At 40.1% G+C, this 19,373-nt stretch overlaps 1 protein-coding gene across 3 annotated transcripts; it reads right to left on the bottom strand.

Moving 5' to 3' along the window:
- Nucleotides 1-530: 530 nt before the first annotated feature.
- klhl15 (kelch-like family member 15) lies at nt 531-18,581 on the bottom strand. Of its 3 annotated transcripts, none has more exons than XM_049565989.1 (10): nt 18,349-18,400; nt 14,937-15,024; nt 12,361-12,467; nt 11,499-11,754; nt 9,215-9,403; nt 8,782-9,006; nt 8,314-8,475; nt 8,005-8,214; nt 7,684-7,874; nt 531-7,502 (listed from the first exon to the last, which is right to left on the bottom strand). In XM_049565989.1, exons 4-10 carry the CDS (start codon nt 11,628-11,630, stop codon nt 6,743-6,745), a joined length of 1,869 nt encoding a protein of 622 aa, XP_049421946.1. In that variant the 5' UTR covers nt 11,631-11,754; nt 12,361-12,467; nt 14,937-15,024; nt 18,349-18,400; the 3' UTR covers nt 531-6,742. The 3 variants fall into 3 exon arrangements, with proteins under 3 accessions (XP_049421946.1, XP_049421944.1, XP_049421945.1); XM_049565988.1 differs by having other exon boundaries at nt 532-7,502; nt 11,499-11,637; XM_049565987.1 differs by lacking the exon at nt 12,361-12,467 and having other exon boundaries at nt 11,499-11,637; nt 18,349-18,581.
- Between the last annotated feature and the right edge of the window lie 792 nt (nt 18,582-19,373).

Here is a 19,373-nt window from a genome sequence, read left to right as displayed (position 1 = left end):
TTGAACTCAGAATAGAATCTTTAAAGTAATAAAAATGAAATGATAACAAATAGTCATGCCATTCATCCTATCTATGATATTGTGGTTTCACTGTTTACTTAATATATTGCCGTTTTTCCTCTTGACTTATTATACTGCTGTCATTACAGCTGCTGACACATTAGGCGACTCAGTGATCAGTATCCAGTATCAGTGGTCAGTATACAGAAAATGAATCTGCAAATATTCTTATATAATTTCAGCCATTTATCAAATAAAAATTCAAACAAAATATTGTCAGACAACACCTTGGACTCTGGAGACTTTTTCCACTTTTTTTCTGACACTTCTCGGACAATCAAATAATTTAAATATAAACAGATGAATTAATCAACATGAATATTATCATTAGATGCAGCTAAAGTCATCACAATATTTTCAGTTATGCTTTGGTATTTGGTACAGGGGTTCCCTTTGCATGACTGCATTTATCTGTGCAGAGATAATAATATTAGTTTTGAAAAATTCCAAATACTGATCAATTACTTAAGAAAAGTCCTGGGACGAACAGAATTAAGTCACAAATGAGCATAAGAAAAATCAGAAACACACAAAGACAGATATAAAAGCACTCAAGCAGTCAGCTGAAAGTTGACCAATATGAACATTTATTTCTGGAAAGAAGTTACAAATCGTTTCCAAAGAGTTTCTACTCAGATTATAAGATATGTTAATCTGATTTTACTTTCTTTTTCAGATACAGTCGTTGCAGCAAGGTATGTTTTTTTATTTAATCCTCTATTCTGTTTTCCTACTGACAGACTGAAGACTGGTGGACTAAAGGATGCCGCGCTATGACTGAATGTGCCATAAATCAGGACAGTAGTACTTTATCGGTTACACATTTCTTCTTTTAACAGCAACATGAGAGGAGGAGGAGGAGGAGGAGCAGGAGGAGGAGGAGGAGGAGGAGCAGCGAGAGGACTGCAGAAGGGCAGGTAGGATGTTTATATTGGCTGCAGAGTACAGCAACAAGTAGGAGACGTAAAGGGACGTGGAGTCTAAGAGGCTTGTTTCCCAACCTGACTTGCCTCTGACAGTGTGATCATTGCTGTGTTTATCACATGTGACACTTCAGTGGTTTTTCTAAAGGTTTGGGAATTGTGATTAAGAGGTGACCAGGGTAAACAAAAGGACAAAAACAGGAATAAAAGACCCTAATGAGTAATGGTTTTGGGCATGAAATGTTCTGAACCTGAAAAACAGAGGATGTAAACCAATTTAAGGAATAAAACATGTTTGAAAAGTTTTTTTAAAAAAAAGTTTTGTAGTTTGGGGGAAATACAGTTTGAGAGCAAAAATTGCCATTTACAGTGTTCCTTATTTTCATTCAGCTTCTGCACCTGGCTTTCATTAGTTCAAAATGACAAAAAATTGTAAACTGCCATGCAGCTATAGTGCGATGGCTACAAATTAGAGCTGCAACAATATGTTGACTGAAAGAAAATTAATCTGCAACTATTTTTACAATCTAATAATTGTTTCAGACACTGTCCAAACAAAAATACCAAACATTTGCTGGTTCCAGCTCCTCAAATCTGAAGATCTGCTGCTTTTCTTGAGCCCCTTTTACAATGCTTGTTCAAGGCAGGAATGTCACGCCATTATGTTGCCTCACTGTTCTGTTTAAAAGGTTGGATAGTGGAATGAGAGTTGTATCGCCTTTAAGCGAGGTGTCTGTGCAAAAGGGACAGCCGACAGGATGGAACCATAGTCAGGATAGGTGTGATGTTTTGACAATGTGTTATGTGTGCAACCCACCGTGAGAGATTTGAAAACCAGGTGATAGCAGTTAGCAGCTAACTCAAAGAAGAAGGGAAGCCAAAAATGTCCGCAAATTGGGAAAATAATGAGGTCTGGGAGCTCCTTACCCTCCGGGCAGAAGATGAGATCAGCTGCCATATAACAATGATGATAAATGATTGTTATTGCCATTGTTGTTGTTTATAAAGCACTGCTGACGTGTTTGTTATATGTCACGCTTGAGTCCGATGCTGTCACTCCCGTCATGCCTCTTGTGGTTCCACGATGCCAGAATACAGTCTAAAATCACACACTGGAGAGGAATGATGCTGCCATTTTTTGGTTTTGTGTAAAAATGCAAAGGCAGCGTGAAGAAGGGACTTCAAAGCGGACCTATAGCGTGTAAAAAGGGTCTCAGTCATACAGGACAGCAAATAATGAGTTTTGGGCTGCTGATCGCAGTCGGAGAAGTTACGTTGGATATTTTTCTAAATTCTTGAAAATAAAGAATTAGAAAAATCCCTCCTGTATTTACTGTATTTCCTTAAAAACATTTTTCGATGTCAAACATTTCCCCATTTGAAAAACAAAGATGGATTATGAAGTCCACAGTGAAACACACAACTTCTCACAGCTGTGGAGGCGTTAACGTTGGGAAACGTACACAATCTAAGAGTTCTACCAGCGCCACAAAGCGTTGAAGATTAAAGCTGCGGCTCAGGACTCGAGAGGTTTGTGTGTGGACAGCAGGGACATCGATGATACAAAGGAGCATGAATTAAAGGATGATACCTTAAAAAACATGCCACTCACAAACAAGTTTGTCTTTTAAGACATGATGAATGACAAATTGCATACAGTTTGTTGCTAAAGACAGCAATAAACAGACCGTAAATTTAAATGACACCAGTACCCTTCTTTAAATTGTACCCGTTCATTAGTTAAGTAAACATCCACTACAGACTTTCTGATCTTATTAAGCCTTCTTCTCACTTTACATCGGAAGAAAGAGCGTTCTCAAAGCATCCATTCATGAGCCACATGCAGTGCTGCTGAGGTGGACAGAACAGACGGCCGAGGATGAGACAAGGAAAGGAGACAAAAGTACAATTTGAAACCAACACAATTCACAATGAAATTCTTGTAATAAATAACCCTACAACTGTAACTGCATAGCTCGGTGTAAGCAATACTTCAGAAATAAATAACTTAAATAGACGACTGGCAGACAGAACTGCATCAGTATGTGCTCTAGCCCTTTTCACAGTTGGCTCATGAAGGAGAAATAAATATGTGGAGAGGACAGGGTCAGAGACATCGGGCTGGTAACGGAGCAGGGCTTGCTGGGCTGCAGGATCAAGGCGCTGGGCTGCTTAATAAGCTACACAGTACATACGACAACAGAAATGCTGCATCTGCTGAATAACTCCTCTAATATTACTGAAGCACTCCAGGTGACATTCCAATGTCTGAAATTAACACAGATGACTGCAAAATGCTGGTAAAATTTCAGCTTTCGTGGACATACTGGTAAAAAATATCTGAAACACTGGCTGGTAATTTTTTTGAACCATTTACAGGAATGGAAATCAATGCTCCCAAGGTCCTATGTTGCCCAGCTGGGTCCATGTCATTGGTTCGACAGCCCATTGATTCGACATCCCATCAGTCCGACTGTCCGCGGTGCTGAACGGCTGGGATGTCGAACCAATGGGCTGTCGGACCAATGGGCAGTTCCCGCCCAGCTTAATATCTTAATATGACACTTTAAGGAGACCTTTTTCTGTTCTCATTAATGTTTTTCCCTTGGTCAAATGTTTCAATGTACGCAGTCCCCAGAGGAAAATGTTGGCATTGTATGTTCCTGCAAACCACCACTGCATAACATTTTAACAATTCATACGCGTCATATCAACGTTTCTAAAGGTTGGGAGGATGGTGGATAGCATAATACAGAAGCCAGACACCTGTCAATCTGCAGACCACTGTTTGAGATCAACAAACATCAAAACCTGTTGTTTTTATTGAGTCATTGCTGCGTTTCCAGCGGCTTTTCAGCCCCCAAACATGGGTTTTTCAGGGACCCATTGCTGTGTTTCCAGTGGGGATAGTGCTTCAAAAGTAAATTGTTTCTTTCAACTATGCTATCTTGCCAGCATTATGCCACCAATACCAGATATTTGGCCAAAACCTAACCAGGTGTTAACCAGAGTTGTCGAAAAATTATGTTTCAATGTAGGTGCTACATAATAAAGTACAAATGTAACGCATCCATAGTTTGCAGCAACATACAATGCCAACATTTATTTGGGTTGCGTTGGGTTGGTTTCCATGGGTCAATATGTTGAGTCTGCACTCTTTAAAACCCACACCTTCAAATTTGCAGGCAAAACAGTTTGAGATTTTAGACATTGACATCTCCACAGTGGCTGAACAGATTTTTACCAAAGTGCATTTGAAATGTCCATCTTCATTCCTTTCTTTGCAATTTGAACTGCAAAGTTAGCCCTTACCAGTACCTCAACAACAGGGAACCTGGGAACATAAGGATGACCCCATTCACAGCTGCTAAGTCTTTGTTATACTGAGCTCAACTGGTTGTAAAAGAGCATAAATTGAAATACCCTGAACCTTAAGTAAATTAACAATGGGCCTCGTGACCACCTTTTATATTAGTCATATACCACTTTGCTGTAGAAAGACATCATTTAGCATCTAGCCTCAAGTTCAATTATTCACTTTTTATTTCTGTCACAGTACATACTTCCTAATTGTTCCAGGTCCTTTAAAGGAACACATCACTCATCCAAATGACCATTTGTATATCACTTACTGACCCTGTGTTGTCTTGAATTCATAAAATAAACCTTCCTCACATGCCTCCATGGTGAACGGAGATGGGGAAAAAAGGCAAACATTTATCATGAACTGAAGTAACCGGGGATCATGTTTAACAACAGCAAAACTATATTCAGACATCCATTTACAAACTCATGCAGTATAATCCAAGTCTTATTGATCCACATGTATAGTACTTCCCAAAAACATGCATTTTTACTAAAACCTAAGTATTTAAAACACTTCTGCATTAACAGCGGAGGCACGCTACTGGTCCATGTATAAGACCTTTTATGGAAAGTGTTATAAATAGTGAAGTTTTAGAAAAAAACTGTATTTTTGGGAAGTACTGAGCATACAAGTAGATAAATGAGTTAGATACTATTGCACAAGTTGTGTGAGTGTTGATGTCTTGATATAGTTTTGCTGTTGTTAAAGACAGTTCCCATTTACTTCTATTATCAGGAATTTTCTCCCTTGTTTACCATGGTGGCATGCAAAGTTTTCTTCATGAATTCAAAGTAACATACGAATTATCATCTGGGACATGAACTAATCCTTTAATAACACTACACTGACACAATTACATTTGTTTGCTCATTTCCAAGAGCAGGACTTGAAGCTACGCAGTGTGAAAGTTTTCTCTCTACTCTTTGGCAACATTTCTGTGAATGAAATCTTCCTAGTTTAGGATAAGAATATGAAAATGTTCCTCCACGATGAGGCCCAATGTTTCTTAAATATTTTAACTAGCTGTATAATTCATGGTGGGTGCATTTTTTGTTCATCTTAACTTCTCAGCCAGAGGTTAATTTCAGACACTGCTAAATGTCTGTAAGATAACATCATGCTGTAATACTACAGCTGGTTTGAAAGGGTAGAACAGTGCATTTACACCCAAGAGCCACAACAAGAGCCCAAAACAAAGTGCAGGGAATGTAGATGAGAGTAAGTAAAGCACTGCCAGTGACGAGACGGATACAGAGCTGCTCTGACAGAAAGATCTTTACTTCCTATGCAAAAAAAAAAAAACCCTGCTGTGTAGGAGTCACCATCATGACATCCTCACTGAATGAACAATGAACCCTCGTGTGCCATGTAGTGTTATGTTTTTTACTCTCCATCATTCAGCTCTCTCTCTCACACACACATCAGAGGAAGAAGAAGGGACACAGAAAGACACAGTGATGTTATATGAACATGAGCACAGTATGGTGGATATCTGGGAGTAAAAAGCAGAATTAGGACTAAAAGCTGGAACGCACTGGAAGCGAGTATATGAATGAGTAATCTGACAGTTTGCAGCTGGTAGCAGATTGAAGCATTAGTAGCATCTGCAACAACATGGTATCTGTTTAATGGCCTTTGTCTAGAGTCTGCTTTGTATATTTGGCTATAAGATTAGCTACACTACAGTATATATAGTGTTAATATTGTCTTTATATACCTGATTGTATGATTTAACTTGCAGTTATATATCTTATAGGGCATTTTCTGATTGTTTGAAATAGTTTTGGCTTTCACTAATCTATTTCTTAATAAAAGCACCTTGATTAACATTATACACAATGTTTGTTTGCCTTTAAATAGATTAATGAACGCGATGAAATCTCAGGGTGCAGGCAGAGAAACCTAATTCTGACTAGACTGAGAAGACTGGTGAAGTAAAATAAATACAGGTCCCTTTGTAAATGCATGAATCTGACGCTTCCAGTGCGTTTCTGCAATAAGCCTGACTGGACAGCCTAAATACAGTAAGTGAGTAGTAGAATAGGAAACTGACCACAGTCTGAAACATAAACCAGCAAAACAAAACCTTTTTTTCTCCCCACAAATGATTTTCCTTGATTTTCTGAGAAAGCTAATTCTGAAAATGTTCAAGCTGACTTTTAACATGTGGCGTCTCACCACGCCACGCTTCGATTGGCTTCAGTAAGAACAGCAAATGTATGGCCCGCGCCATCTTTTCCTCACCTTAAGGTAAGTGCTGGTCTCTAGTTGAAAAGCCTGTGCATCAGTCGAGTCTCCCACCTGTAAACACCTGCTCTCCCAGTGGGAGACTTCAGGCCTTGAACAGTGCATTTCCATTTCTATAAAAAGGAGGCTTGTTGTGGAGCAGACCTCAGCTGCAGCGTCTGACGTGCTCTAGCACATACTCTGGGAAGTGCAGACTGCACACCTGCAGACCGTCCAGTTTGCAAGGCATCCTGGGATACTCGTCCTCCTTCCATTTGTTTTCATCAGGGTCGAAGGTGAGGATGGAGTCACTGTAGTGGCCGTTGTAACACAGGCCGCCCAGCACCATGATCTGCCTGTCCAACACTGCCACCCCATGGCCGCTGCGCCCAATGGGCATGGAGGCAAGGATGGTCCACTCGTCAGTGTCAGGGTCATACACCTCGGTGGATGGGCAGCCCTGCGACTCAAAGGAAGCTCGCAGGATCACGCACACTCCTCCGAACACGTACAGCTTCCCGTTGTGAGAGATCATCTTGTGGAAGCAACGGGCATAGTTCATTTTGGATTTGTTCTCCCAGCAGCTGGCATGGGTGCCAGGCAGCAGTGGGCCTCGGCTGGCGCGTGTCCTGTGTGCGTCTGACCCACCTGAGCTGCCTCCTCCTCCCCCTCCTCCCGCCTCCCGCCCTGGGTCAAACACACACACCTGTTTGGAGGTGGAGGAGGAAGTGATACCACCGGTGATGTACAGTTTACCATTGAGGACAGTCCCCTCGTGACCATACTTGTTTACAGGGTACGGGTCCACAAACTCCCAGCGGTCCTCTGTAATGTCATAGCGCTCCGTGGAATAGAAAGTCTCATCTCGCGTGCGGCCCGCTACAGCATAAATAAACTTGCCAATGACGCCAACAGCAAACTCCGACCTGCAAACAACAAACACCATCAATATGTATCAATGCATTAATAAGTAATTCTAATCAAGTGACAGTGAGCGCCTGCAAAATCATCCTGAAATTAACATAATGTGCCATTCACTGCACAGCTGTGTGAAAAACGTTTCAGGACAGGTCAGATTACACACAGAGAGCCTCAGGCTCTTCTAACCTGGGCACAGACATGTCAGCCATGCGTAGCCAGGAGTTCTGTCGGGGGTCATAGCGGTAGACTTTGGAGGAGGCGTGAAACTCCCCGTCGGGCCCCAGCTCCTCTCCACCCAACAGGAAGGCAAAGTTGTTAACAATTGCCAGGCAGTCTGGTCGCAGTGGCACCTGAGGTCCCTCCAGCTCCCACCACACCTGAGGGATTCAAACACAGACACTGATTTCACACCATGTAAATAGATCAAAGCTGTAATGCACGACAGTTTTGGTACGAATACCAAAAGCAGTCACACATGCTCTTGAAGACAGACAAACGAGCAGACACCTTTGGGCGCTGCAGCAGCAGGATCTTGCTGTTGACCATACTGTGACCGATCATTCCCCTGAAAACAGCCGTCTGCGGGCGCACAGAGCGGATACGGTTGGAGCGCGTCTCCACCAGAGGCTGCTGGTTGACATCATGGAAGTAGCTGAGCGCCTGATCTACCTCCTGCCTCAGCTGTCTGGAGTAACGGTAAAACTCTGAGGTCTTCACCTGTGACGAAGACAACAAAAGACCAATACCAGAGACAACATCAGTAAACCAGTGGACTCCTGTCAGGACAAAGGAAAACCATCAGAAAGCAGAAGTAACCTTCTCAAAGATGTTGGCAGGAGTCATGAGGCAGAAGCGGATGGACTGCACAATGGTGTCAGTGTGCCTCCAGCGCCGCCGGTCATGTCGGAGCCACGATTGGACAGCTTCATACAGCTCAATTTCTGGGAAGCGACTCAGAGCATCACTGTTCAGGTACGCCTGATTCAGAGATAAAGAGAAAAAGACTCATTATAAGAATAACAAGTAATGTCTGTCCAGCTTATTCAGTGTGAACGTCCATGGTATGGGCCAGCAGTCTGAAGATACATTGGAGACACTCTGACTGTGGACTTAATCATGAGTTGGCTCCTGAAATTAACATTTACATAGAATTTTTGACTTCAAAATGTCCCTCTCAGTGTGTATCATGGTCAGAATGAATCTAATCTAACAACAACACTGACTGAGTTTGTATTCATAGTTTTAACTTTTCTTCTGCATTCAGCGTACAATCAAAAACCGAACCTGCAGTCTCTCGAGGCTGAGGTAGGACAGGAAGTCGGGTCGGCTCATAAGGGGGACAAAGTTGTCAAGCAGGAAGTTGTCGAGCTGCTCCTGGACACCCTCCACACCCACACTGAAGTCCTCCAGGAGGCGCATGACCTCGGCACAGTTCTCCAGACAGATCTTGGCGAGCAAGAAGGAGCAGCAGAACTCCACCGCCTCCGTCAGCTGGACGTACATGGCCGCCTGCCGGGACAGGAAGTGAGAGGAGGAGGAGGAGGAGGAGGAAAAAGAGGAGGAATGTGAGAGAGCATGTTATTAAAGTGAAGAACCATGAAATGCTGATGCTTTTGTTGTGAAGCAGCACCATGTTAAACTTCATCTGTTTTAACTGATGTGGAAGCATGATATGGGAAGAACCAGAAAGGACATCGGTGGGTGTGTGCAGCTTTACCTGAAGGATCTCTTGGACAGTGGGCATGCTGAGCTCCAGAGAGCCGTAGTACATGAATCGGAGAATGTGGCCGAACCCAGCGGCTGTCAGCCCCTTCATGTGGATCTTGTCCTGGTCCCTCTCCCTCATGTCTGCTGTGAACATGACCCGGAAGTAGTCGCTCTGGGTGGCCAGAAGCGCCTTGTGGGCCTGCAGAAGGATGGATACGACAGATGGACACAGGTTTACATAAGCAACAGTGCAGTGATGTTGCTCGCTGAGGCCAGAAGTTCTCCAGTTGTAAGTTTTTACCAATTCTCTGTAAACAGTTTGTTGCTACATTAAACATTTAGCACATGCTATCCTGCATGGATATTTTGAATACTTCTGTCGCAGATCTGTTACACAAACATGTTGCAAATACACACTCACAGGGTGGTAGAAAATATTCTTAGCAATGTACAGGGTGGCTGTTAAGAAACAAAAAAGGTCCTTTCCTGGCTCATATTAGTTGAGTTTATTTCGGTCACTTTCAACTTAAACAACTCAAATACACTTAAGAGAAACAACAAATAAATTATAAATAAGTCATTATTGAAACAGCAAAAGCAAGTTAATGCGGACTGAAAAAGTGTAGGCTGAAGCCATAGCTTATCACACCAACCTTTTTTACATTATTTTGCTAAGTTTACTAAGATTTATGCACTGGAAATACACGAGAAAACAAAATAAAGACAAAAAATAAGCATGTTGTACTTGAATGTGTTGTGGGGAATAAAAGGTGTATTTTGTTATTTTACAGTTGCCTGCTGTCCTAATTTTAAAGGGAAACTGGTATTTCTCAATCTGGACTCTATTTTCAGATGCTTTTGTGTCTAAATGACTAATGGAGACAGCAGTTTTTGAAACTGGTCAAGTATAAAGAGACAGTGATTGTGGCAATTGTGCAATGTCAATTTGCGCTCACTAAAAGTGTTTGTATTTGTCACTGACAGGCTCAGATCACGATGAGAACTGTCTGACAGCATTATGAAAACAATCCCTACAATAACTTGTTGATTTTTTCCAGCCAATTCAGCATGTTGACTACAACAAAGGAGCCTGTCAGTGAGTGAAATCACTCTGACTGGCAGTTCAGCTCAGTACACGAGGAGAGAATCGTGAGGAAAGCAAACAAACAGCTCAAGTCAACAGGGAGTGAGACAAACTTGTTATATAAGGTGAGTTTGTTTTTCTTTAGTCATTGAGCTCTTCAGCAGAAAAGTTTTGAGATGTTTATTTTATTGTTCACTCTTGCAGAGTAAATATGCTTTGTTCTTTCAGCACCGTATAGTGTTGTTTAGGTGCTAACTTGCTCACTAGTATCAAGATGGTCTTCCGATTTCCCTTTTTAAATGACGACAACAGACCACCGCTGTGTGCTGGTGAAGAGAGCCATTTCATCTCACACAGGCACAGAGTGTACATGCTGGTTGGCTGTAGTCTTTGCGGTGTTTTTATGTACAACTTTTTAGCCGAGACACAAGCGACGTACAGCAATGCAGCAGTAGGATTTCGTTACCACTAGCTCTCTGATTTTGGTTTGGTGTGTCTGGGCCTTTACAGAGTGGAGTGCCAGGAAGAGTGAGCTGTGTTGGAGTACAGAGAGCATATCTTAGTGTTATCTAAAAGATTTTCAATTTAATGCCTGAATATTTAGCTGATTTCAACAATGTGGAAAAGTCTGTGAGATTTCAGAACAGAAACACAGTAACAGACAAACGGGAGAAGCGAAATGTAATGAAAAACCTATTTTTTTTTCCTCTGTGGGGATCTTTTCCATAATGTCGCTAAACACCAGTAATAACAATCTGAGCCTGTCAGCGGCAAAAACAAACACTTCAAGCGGTTGTAAAGTGATGGTGTACAGTTGCCTGTTAGGATTGCTGCCTGTTTCAGCACTGTCGGCTGCAGCACTCCCTCTCAATACCAACCATTTTTAAAAACTGTTGTCTCCATTAGTCATTTAGACATAAAACATTGGAAAATAGGGTCCAGATTCAAAAATACTCAAGTTTCCTTTTAAAATAAGGACTCCAACCAACTGTAAAATTACAAAAAACATAATTTATTGCCTTTAAGTTGCTAAGATGATTTTCTACTATCCAGTGAATTTACATCTCAGAAATTAATCCTGTAAATAATGTATAAGCAGATCTGTAGCTGAAATGTCCAAGTTCCCCAGAGACATCCCTGCAGGATAGTGATATGTAGCATACAGTCTTGGTCTAGGGATATGAAACACCATGCAGCTTAATTTGTGTACCTGGAAGTGGTGCTCCTCTATCAACAGTGTGACATCCAGCAGCAGACGCTCCTCATACAGCGCCCGGAAGCCCGACGACACACTCCCATCGTGCACCTGGGACAGGTACACCTCCACATCTGCCCCCGACATAACACACCTGAAGGCATGACGCAGGGCAAAGTGCAAGTGCAGGTGCAGGCGGGGGATGGAGACAGGGTGAGGTAAAGATCATAGAGCGTCAGAACAGATCCGTGAACACTGAACTCTGCTACAGCTGTGCAGTGTGAACATAAAGCAGGGATGAACTAGAATTATCAGATATTCAAAAATGAATTCAGCAGGCACAACACCGCCTGTCTCTCCAAGGAAAACATTATGTTTGTGTGTGTGTGCAGCTGAATAAAGTAAGTCTGTGACTGGAAGGGCATTCAAAAGGGCGTTCAGCATTAAAAGCTCAGCACTTCAGCTGCTGCATCCTACAAAGAAACACTGGGGAAATAACCTGCTCCACTGCAACACACTGAGGTGGGTAAAAATAAAGAGAAAGACAGGAAATCCTTTTTAAAAAAGCACCCCACAACATCATCCAGTTGCTTCTGCATAATACACCATCATGCACACTCGCACACACACAAAGAAATCACAAAGAGAAAAATAAGTAGCCACATGAACACACACACACACGCACTCGCGCGCACACACACACACACACACACACACACACACACACACACACAGAGAACTTACGTATAATTTTACTTAGATTCTGCACACAAGGAAGAGTAGAAAACACACATCATCTGCACACCCCCACAAACTCACAGTTACTCATTAACAATGCAAATGAAAACAAACACACACATACACACAGCACACTCACCTCTGATTGGCCACGGGCATGTCAGAGGGGGTTGTCCGAGCCAATCAGAGGACAGTGCCCCTTGTGTCCAGTAGATGCTAACAATCCCTTTTCTGAGCGTCAATCACCTGGACGACAAAGCCAACACAACCGCCACATTAAAGCATGAACGTCTGCAAACTGCAATTTTAAAACAGCCATACAAGGACTTCTGTGCATGTTACATATCTCTGGCCAAAAGTATGTGGACACCTGAACGATAAACACACGTTTCATTGTTCATCTCATGTTGACAAGGTTGTCCGCTGTCCACATAATTTTGGCCTTATTGTGTATTTCAACATGGGCAAGTAGGCAGTTTCTTTGCTTCTCATATTTAATTACAAAACAAAACAAAGCTGTAGCAAATATAATTTTAACAGCAGGGAAAGTCACCATGGCTACTTTCCCAGTCCATTTATCAAAATGGATGTTATGAATGTTAGATCATGTCCTAATGAAGTCAGAGTTAAAGGATTATTCCACTTTATTACAACTTGGATCATATTTAAATAGTTTTATACATTGTTTTTATCAGTAGAATCAAATAAGTGAGATCTGGGAACACTGACATTACTAAAAAGAAGTTAAGAAACACTAGCAGTCAGACAGGTGGGAAGCAGACCTCCAGGTTACAGACTTGTTTGGGAAAACACTGCCAGTTGTAAACATCCATCACAGTTTGCACGCATGCATGCACGTACACACGCAATGACCTCCAAATGAAGTGCTTTCGATGATCAGGATAAACTGTTTGTTTACAGTCTGGCTGCTGTGAGGCTTCACCTGTCTGTGTTCACAGACCTCCACTCTGCTTTGACATTGGTTGGTACAATATTACCATAACCAATTCGAATGATGACCAAAATTATAAAAAAAAAATCCTGCTGTAATAAATTGGAATTAGGGCTGCACAAGTATGGCATGAATCATAATCACAATTATTTTTGGTACATTAAAGGTCCAGTGTGTAGGATTTAGGGGGATACATTGGTTGAAATGGAATCTAATGTAATCAGTGTGTTTTGTGTCTTTAGTGTATAATCACCTAGAAAATTAGAATCTGTGTTTCTGTTACCTTGTAATGAGCTGTTTATACCTACATAGGGAGTGGGTCCTTTACTATGGAGATTGCAATGTTGCACAGCCATGTTTCTACAGTAGCCCAGAATGGACAAACCAAACACTGGCTTTAGATAGGGACATTTGCAATTTTGCATCAGCCACAGTGGTGTAGTGGTTGTTGATAAGGTGGGTGTAGTACTAGGTAGATCACTAGGTTACCAAGAAGGTATTGTATAGAGTATACGTTCCTATATATTCCAATGGCTTTTTGGCTGATAAGTGGGTATAATGTAAACAGTCAGAAAAAGAGATGGGTATGCACCGTGTACCTGCTAGTATTTGCTTCAGTCACTGTAGTTAGCAGCCCCTTCCTGAGGAGTAGCATCAGAAAAACAAAGGTTTTCTAATGTTAAATGACTTTATTTAGTGTTTTTACTGGTTTAAATCACCTTGTCTGTGTGTTTTAGAGAGGAAGACACCTCTGCGGACAATTCAGCTCCGGTAAAAACCTCCTGAACAATGAAAGCTGAAGGAATCCCAGCTGGGATAAGTTTCAGCTGATTGCATTTTGCAAGCCTCACTGCTAGACACCACTAAATCCCCCTGAATCCTACACACTGGACATTTAAGATCATGATTATTTAGCACAATTAATCACTGACTTTGGAAACATCATCCATTTATTGAACACTAACGTTTTTTAACAATAAATTTCCTTCAGCATTATATGTAATTCAAATGAAAAACAAAAAAATACATATAAAATAAAATAAAATTAAATTAAACTAATATATAAATATATATCCACATTTAAAGAAATAATATAAAAATAAATAAATATTAATTAAATCAAAATAAATAAGATCAACTATGTTCTAACGTTGCACTTCCACAACCTACTGAAAACAGAATGGGGCACAATGATCATTTAATCTCAATTATCTTTTTATCATAATCAAAATAAACAAAAACTATTTCCACCGCTACTGGCTGCAGCATGGCCACAATAAATATAGGAAGGAATATGAAAACAAACACGTTTCTGTACTATTGAAAGAGTGGGACAGGAAAATGGGTCAAACTCAATGAGACCAAATGGAAGTTTAAGTACTACAGTACGTAAATACTGATATAACAATAAAAATCAATACTAATTTTTCAGTTAATGACTTTCTATTAATAGATTACTTTAAATCCATTTTAAGATCCTTTACTTGTTAAAGTGACAGTAGCTGTATCATACTTTGACCCTCATCCCTGTGCAAAAAGGTAATACTAAGCTTCATAACAGCCATCAGCACTATGGGGACAGTGCAGACCAAGAGCTCTGACCTCAAACCATTCGTCCAAACTGTCAGCCCAAAATACAATGAATCAGGTGGCGAAAGAGTTGAGAGAGAGGAATGATGGGTAAGATGGATTCTGACTTAAAAGTGACACAAGAGGGGTTTGCTCCAGTTTACCATGCAGTGCTGCAGAGTGACAAATCGTACCTTTTGGAGCCCGGGCGAACAATCACAGGCTTTGACGGCTGAGCACTAAGGGGCCGCTCGCATTTCCTGTGTTTATGTTTCCCTGGTTCTGACAGAGGAGACAAGATGAAGATCAATAAGACAGAGCAGAATCAAATAAAGTGCGCCCTGACAAATTCAGTGAGCTCAAACTATTTCACAGCACACAAGTGCAAATATCAGCTATGATACATACAGTCAGGACAGTCCACAGCAACATAAATGTCATGAGTTAATGCTGAAATGCTTTTCCAAAAATACAAGAAAATGTTCTTCTATTCCATGTTTCTCAGAAGGGCTGCAATTACATATCATGACGTTAATTGGTGACAAATGTATAAACAGATCAAACATACATGGGTTTATTTTTGCATATATTTATCTGTTTAACATTGTCTCAATTAACTGATGAATCATTCAATGTAATGTCAAAAAAACAGCGACACAGTGCACATCACCATTTCTCAGAGCCCAAGATGACATTTTAATTTGTCTTGTTTTGTTCAAAACCCAAAGTTAATCAATTTGCTGTCATGTATGACAAAGAAAACCAGCAAATGCTTGACATTATGGTTGAAAAAACTAAACTAAAACAATTTACTGATCGCTGCTTAGTAACTTTCTGTTTACCTTGACTAATCTTTAAACTGACAAATTGTCTCAACTTGGGTTAATTTATTTGACCAGCAGCCATAGGTTTAAGTTACACTAACATAATCAAACACATACAAGCAATGGGCATATATTTTACAAGTATTTATGAGTTGCAACCAGATCAGACTGCAATTATACATCAATTAAAAAAAGCTATAACTGCTTCTCTCTCAATTGACAACAACCTAAATCAACTTATTGCCTTAGCATGAATCCCCAGTACTTCTCGTTCTCAGTATAAAAATGTAACTGTAAAATTAAGTAGCAAAAGTTGAGTCTCACAAGAGAACCTCCTTTATACTCTGTGAAGAACAGGCACACTTTCCATGCTCTCTTTTGTGTATTTGTGTAAATCTCAGTGTAGCTTGGTCTAAGGAGGTCTCGCCGTCTGACTGACCTAACCTGTGTGTGCCTCTTGGTGAAAAGGAAAAACAGCAACAGGTTGACAGTCTGCTCAGAGTCTGTCACTGCAGCCGAGCGCACCTGGCAACAAGCTTTACAATCACTTAGCCAGCAGCTAAGCTAATTTATAGTATAGTTAGCTGTCAGCCACTAAATCACAGTTCGTTACAAATCACTCTCCCCTCACTGATTCTCTTTTGTACCAGCTTATTTATATTTTTTGCCATATATTTGATACCCATACATATTATATTATATTATAATCATTGGTATTACTATGCATTATATTTCAAGATATTATATAATATACATACCCTCAGTGATGAAATATAACTAAATAATAATACTTCTTTATAGTATTTTTTGGGAATATCTGTACTTTATTTCAGTTTTTATATCTCAGTCAACTTTCACTTTTACTCCACTATATTTCCCTAATAAAAAGTATATCTATACCCCAATACCTTTCCCCTGAGCGTCATCATTACTTACAACATAATAGAGAAGGAAGAGAGGAAGGAACGGACAGACAAATGACGGTCTGGGAGGGAAGAAAAACTTAGATGTTCTTTAAATCCTTTAAATTGTGACAAAGACCTTTTTTCCTTCAAGTGTAATGGATGATCCTTTTTAAGGTGATGTGCATATTAAGAAGAAATAAACTTCATCATTCTCAAAATGCTGACCATTTGCTTTTTTATTGACAGCATTTGCTTGTACTTTTATCAGCTATAAGATACATACATGCATAACTATCAGATACTTAAAGACTTTTTTATAGAGGAGCTTTAACTTATACCAAAGTCATTTTCCGGTAAGAAATCTGTACTTTTACTCATGTGCGTCTTTCAGATACTTCATCCACCACTGCATACTATACTTTAATATGTGTATAATACTAGGGGTGGAAATCACCAGAGGCCCCATGATATATTATCATGATAATGAAGTAAAAATACAATATTATAACACTTTTAACTGTGTTGTGATGTGCTATTGTATTGCAATAACACATACTATAGTATATCGCGGTTTCATAACTTTTTTTTTTTTTTTTTTTAAAGCTGCACATTATGTCCCTAAAAGAAAACTTTGTCAACATCTGTTCTATATAATAAAATAAGTTTTCAGTCTTAGTTTCAGTCTCACCTCAATCATTTTTATTGCAGCAAAATGTAGTTAGTGGACTGTTACAGCAATTGATTCAATTATTCTAGTAGTCTACCAAAAGTTCAAATTGTATTTATAATATTAAAAATTTAAATAACAAAAAGTGGATACTTGGTGTCCGTGTATTGATACGATATTGCCACACAAAAAAATCATGATACTATGCTGTACTGATTTTCACCCACCCCAGAACATGCTATATCATATTACATTTGATATACTGTTATACTGCTATATTATACCATGTTATATCATCATTATTACTACTATTATATTGCACCTTACACTATATCTTATACATTACACTGTAGGATATTACATCATCATCATACTTAGGGTTGCATCGGTATACTTGTTTCAAGTTTCAGTTCTATTAATAGCATGACTGTTAAACCAAAAATAACCCTTCTGTTTTGATTCCGTTGTGGGTCATTGTAAATGATGATGATGATGATGATGATGATGATAACAATAACACGAACTCTGTGATAACGTGAAGCCTCGATATATTCTGCGATGGTTATCATACCGAGAAAATCTCATACCATTGCAACCCTTATCATACTAAACTACGTTGTCAATATTTTATACTGTCTCGCCACATCGTATACTATATCTAAGTTTTGCTATGTTAATGCAGACAACATTCCGTATTATTGCTTAGTTACAGTTGATATTATTCTGGTGTACACTGTTTTCATGATACTAGACTTCATACTAGTAACCATACAGTGTCACTCTACCTAGCAACTTTGTCTATAACTGCTCTTGCATAGTTCATATTTTAACTTCTACTCTTATACTTGTTAAACATAACTCTTATTTAGTCTTAGTATTTAGTATTAACCTATACTTCTTTCTGTCTTTGTGCGGCTGCAACACCTGGATTCCCCCTCTGGGGATCAATACAGGCTTATCTTACCTTCAAAACAAAGGCTCAGGCTACACGGTACACACACAGCTCTCTGATGAAGGCGGTGGTGTTAGCTAATACTTTGAATCATGTTTATGAAGTAAATATAATAATACTTCACTCCAGAGCTAGCTACGTGACTGGCCAAATTAACTGTCACGATTCTCAGCTGTGGTGACAGGAGCTACGGGGGAGCAGACACTGCTCAGCCGGGGTAACAGCTTTAGCTTAGCGGCTAAAATCCAGCCGTCTCACCTCGGCGGTGCGAATCCCCACAACCCCTCTTCGACCAGGCAGCTCTGGCTCCTTCGGACATGAAGTTGCGGGTTAGATTCCGGAATCAAGGAAGCGGGCGGCGGCAGCGTTGCACTGCCATGTTATCGTCCATCTATCCCCCACTCGGCTCTAAATTAAACGGGTAACAAACCACAGCGGTCCACAGGCTTTGCGGACGCCATTTTCTGCACCGGCGTCATTTCCCTTTTGGGCGGAACTGAAGGGCGTTGTGCGGTGCAGCAGAGATCGTATATGTAAGAGATGTGTCACTCTCAACTGTGTTACAACATTTCAAGTCCTGCAAAACCCAGTCTTGGGCAAGTTGCATGTGATTAATTTACAAAATAAATGTAAATACAATCAATTACAGTGACCAAGAAAAAATGTTATCATATCACAGCTACTAATCAAAATGTTGGTAATTACGAGGGGTTAGCTCAAAATATATTCAGTTCAGGATGCCTTCCTTTTACCATATTTCCAGTTAGAAAACTACTCAAAAAGTAACCAAATGTCCTTGATTAGGTAATTGAAAGTTACATTTCTTATTACACTTTACCAGGGTAGCTAGTAATCTGTAACATATCACATTTCAAATGCAACCTTCTCAACATTGGCAGAGGGCATCAGTGGTGGGATGTACTCAAATACATTTACTCAAATGCTCAACTTTAAAATTACCTATATTTTGTTTTTTATGCCACTTAATACATCTTCTCCACCACAAATTCAGAGGGAATTAGCCTATTGTACCATTTAACAACATTCCAGGCCTTCTAAAGACCTGACTGCAGTTTCTTTACATAATCTAAGAACTGCATGTTTGTGTTGTGCTTATAAAACAGGATGTTTTTTTTAACTTACACTACCCAGGATGTAATACAAATTTTTCTGAAATGATGAGATATTAAAGCTAAGTCGATACAGACGCTAAGTATTTTTATAATTGTTTGTCATTTTTTAGCCTACACAAACCTGTCAAATATTTTATGGTTCCAGCTTCA

The sequence above is a fragment of the Epinephelus fuscoguttatus genome, linkage group LG21, assembly GCF_011397635.1.
Source record: "Epinephelus fuscoguttatus linkage group LG21, E.fuscoguttatus.final_Chr_v1".
NCBI classification, from domain to species: Eukaryota; Metazoa; Chordata; class Actinopteri; order Perciformes; family Serranidae; genus Epinephelus; species Epinephelus fuscoguttatus.
The sequence above is the reverse complement of the archived record's forward strand: the minus strand, read 5'-3'. Positions and strand labels throughout refer to the sequence as shown.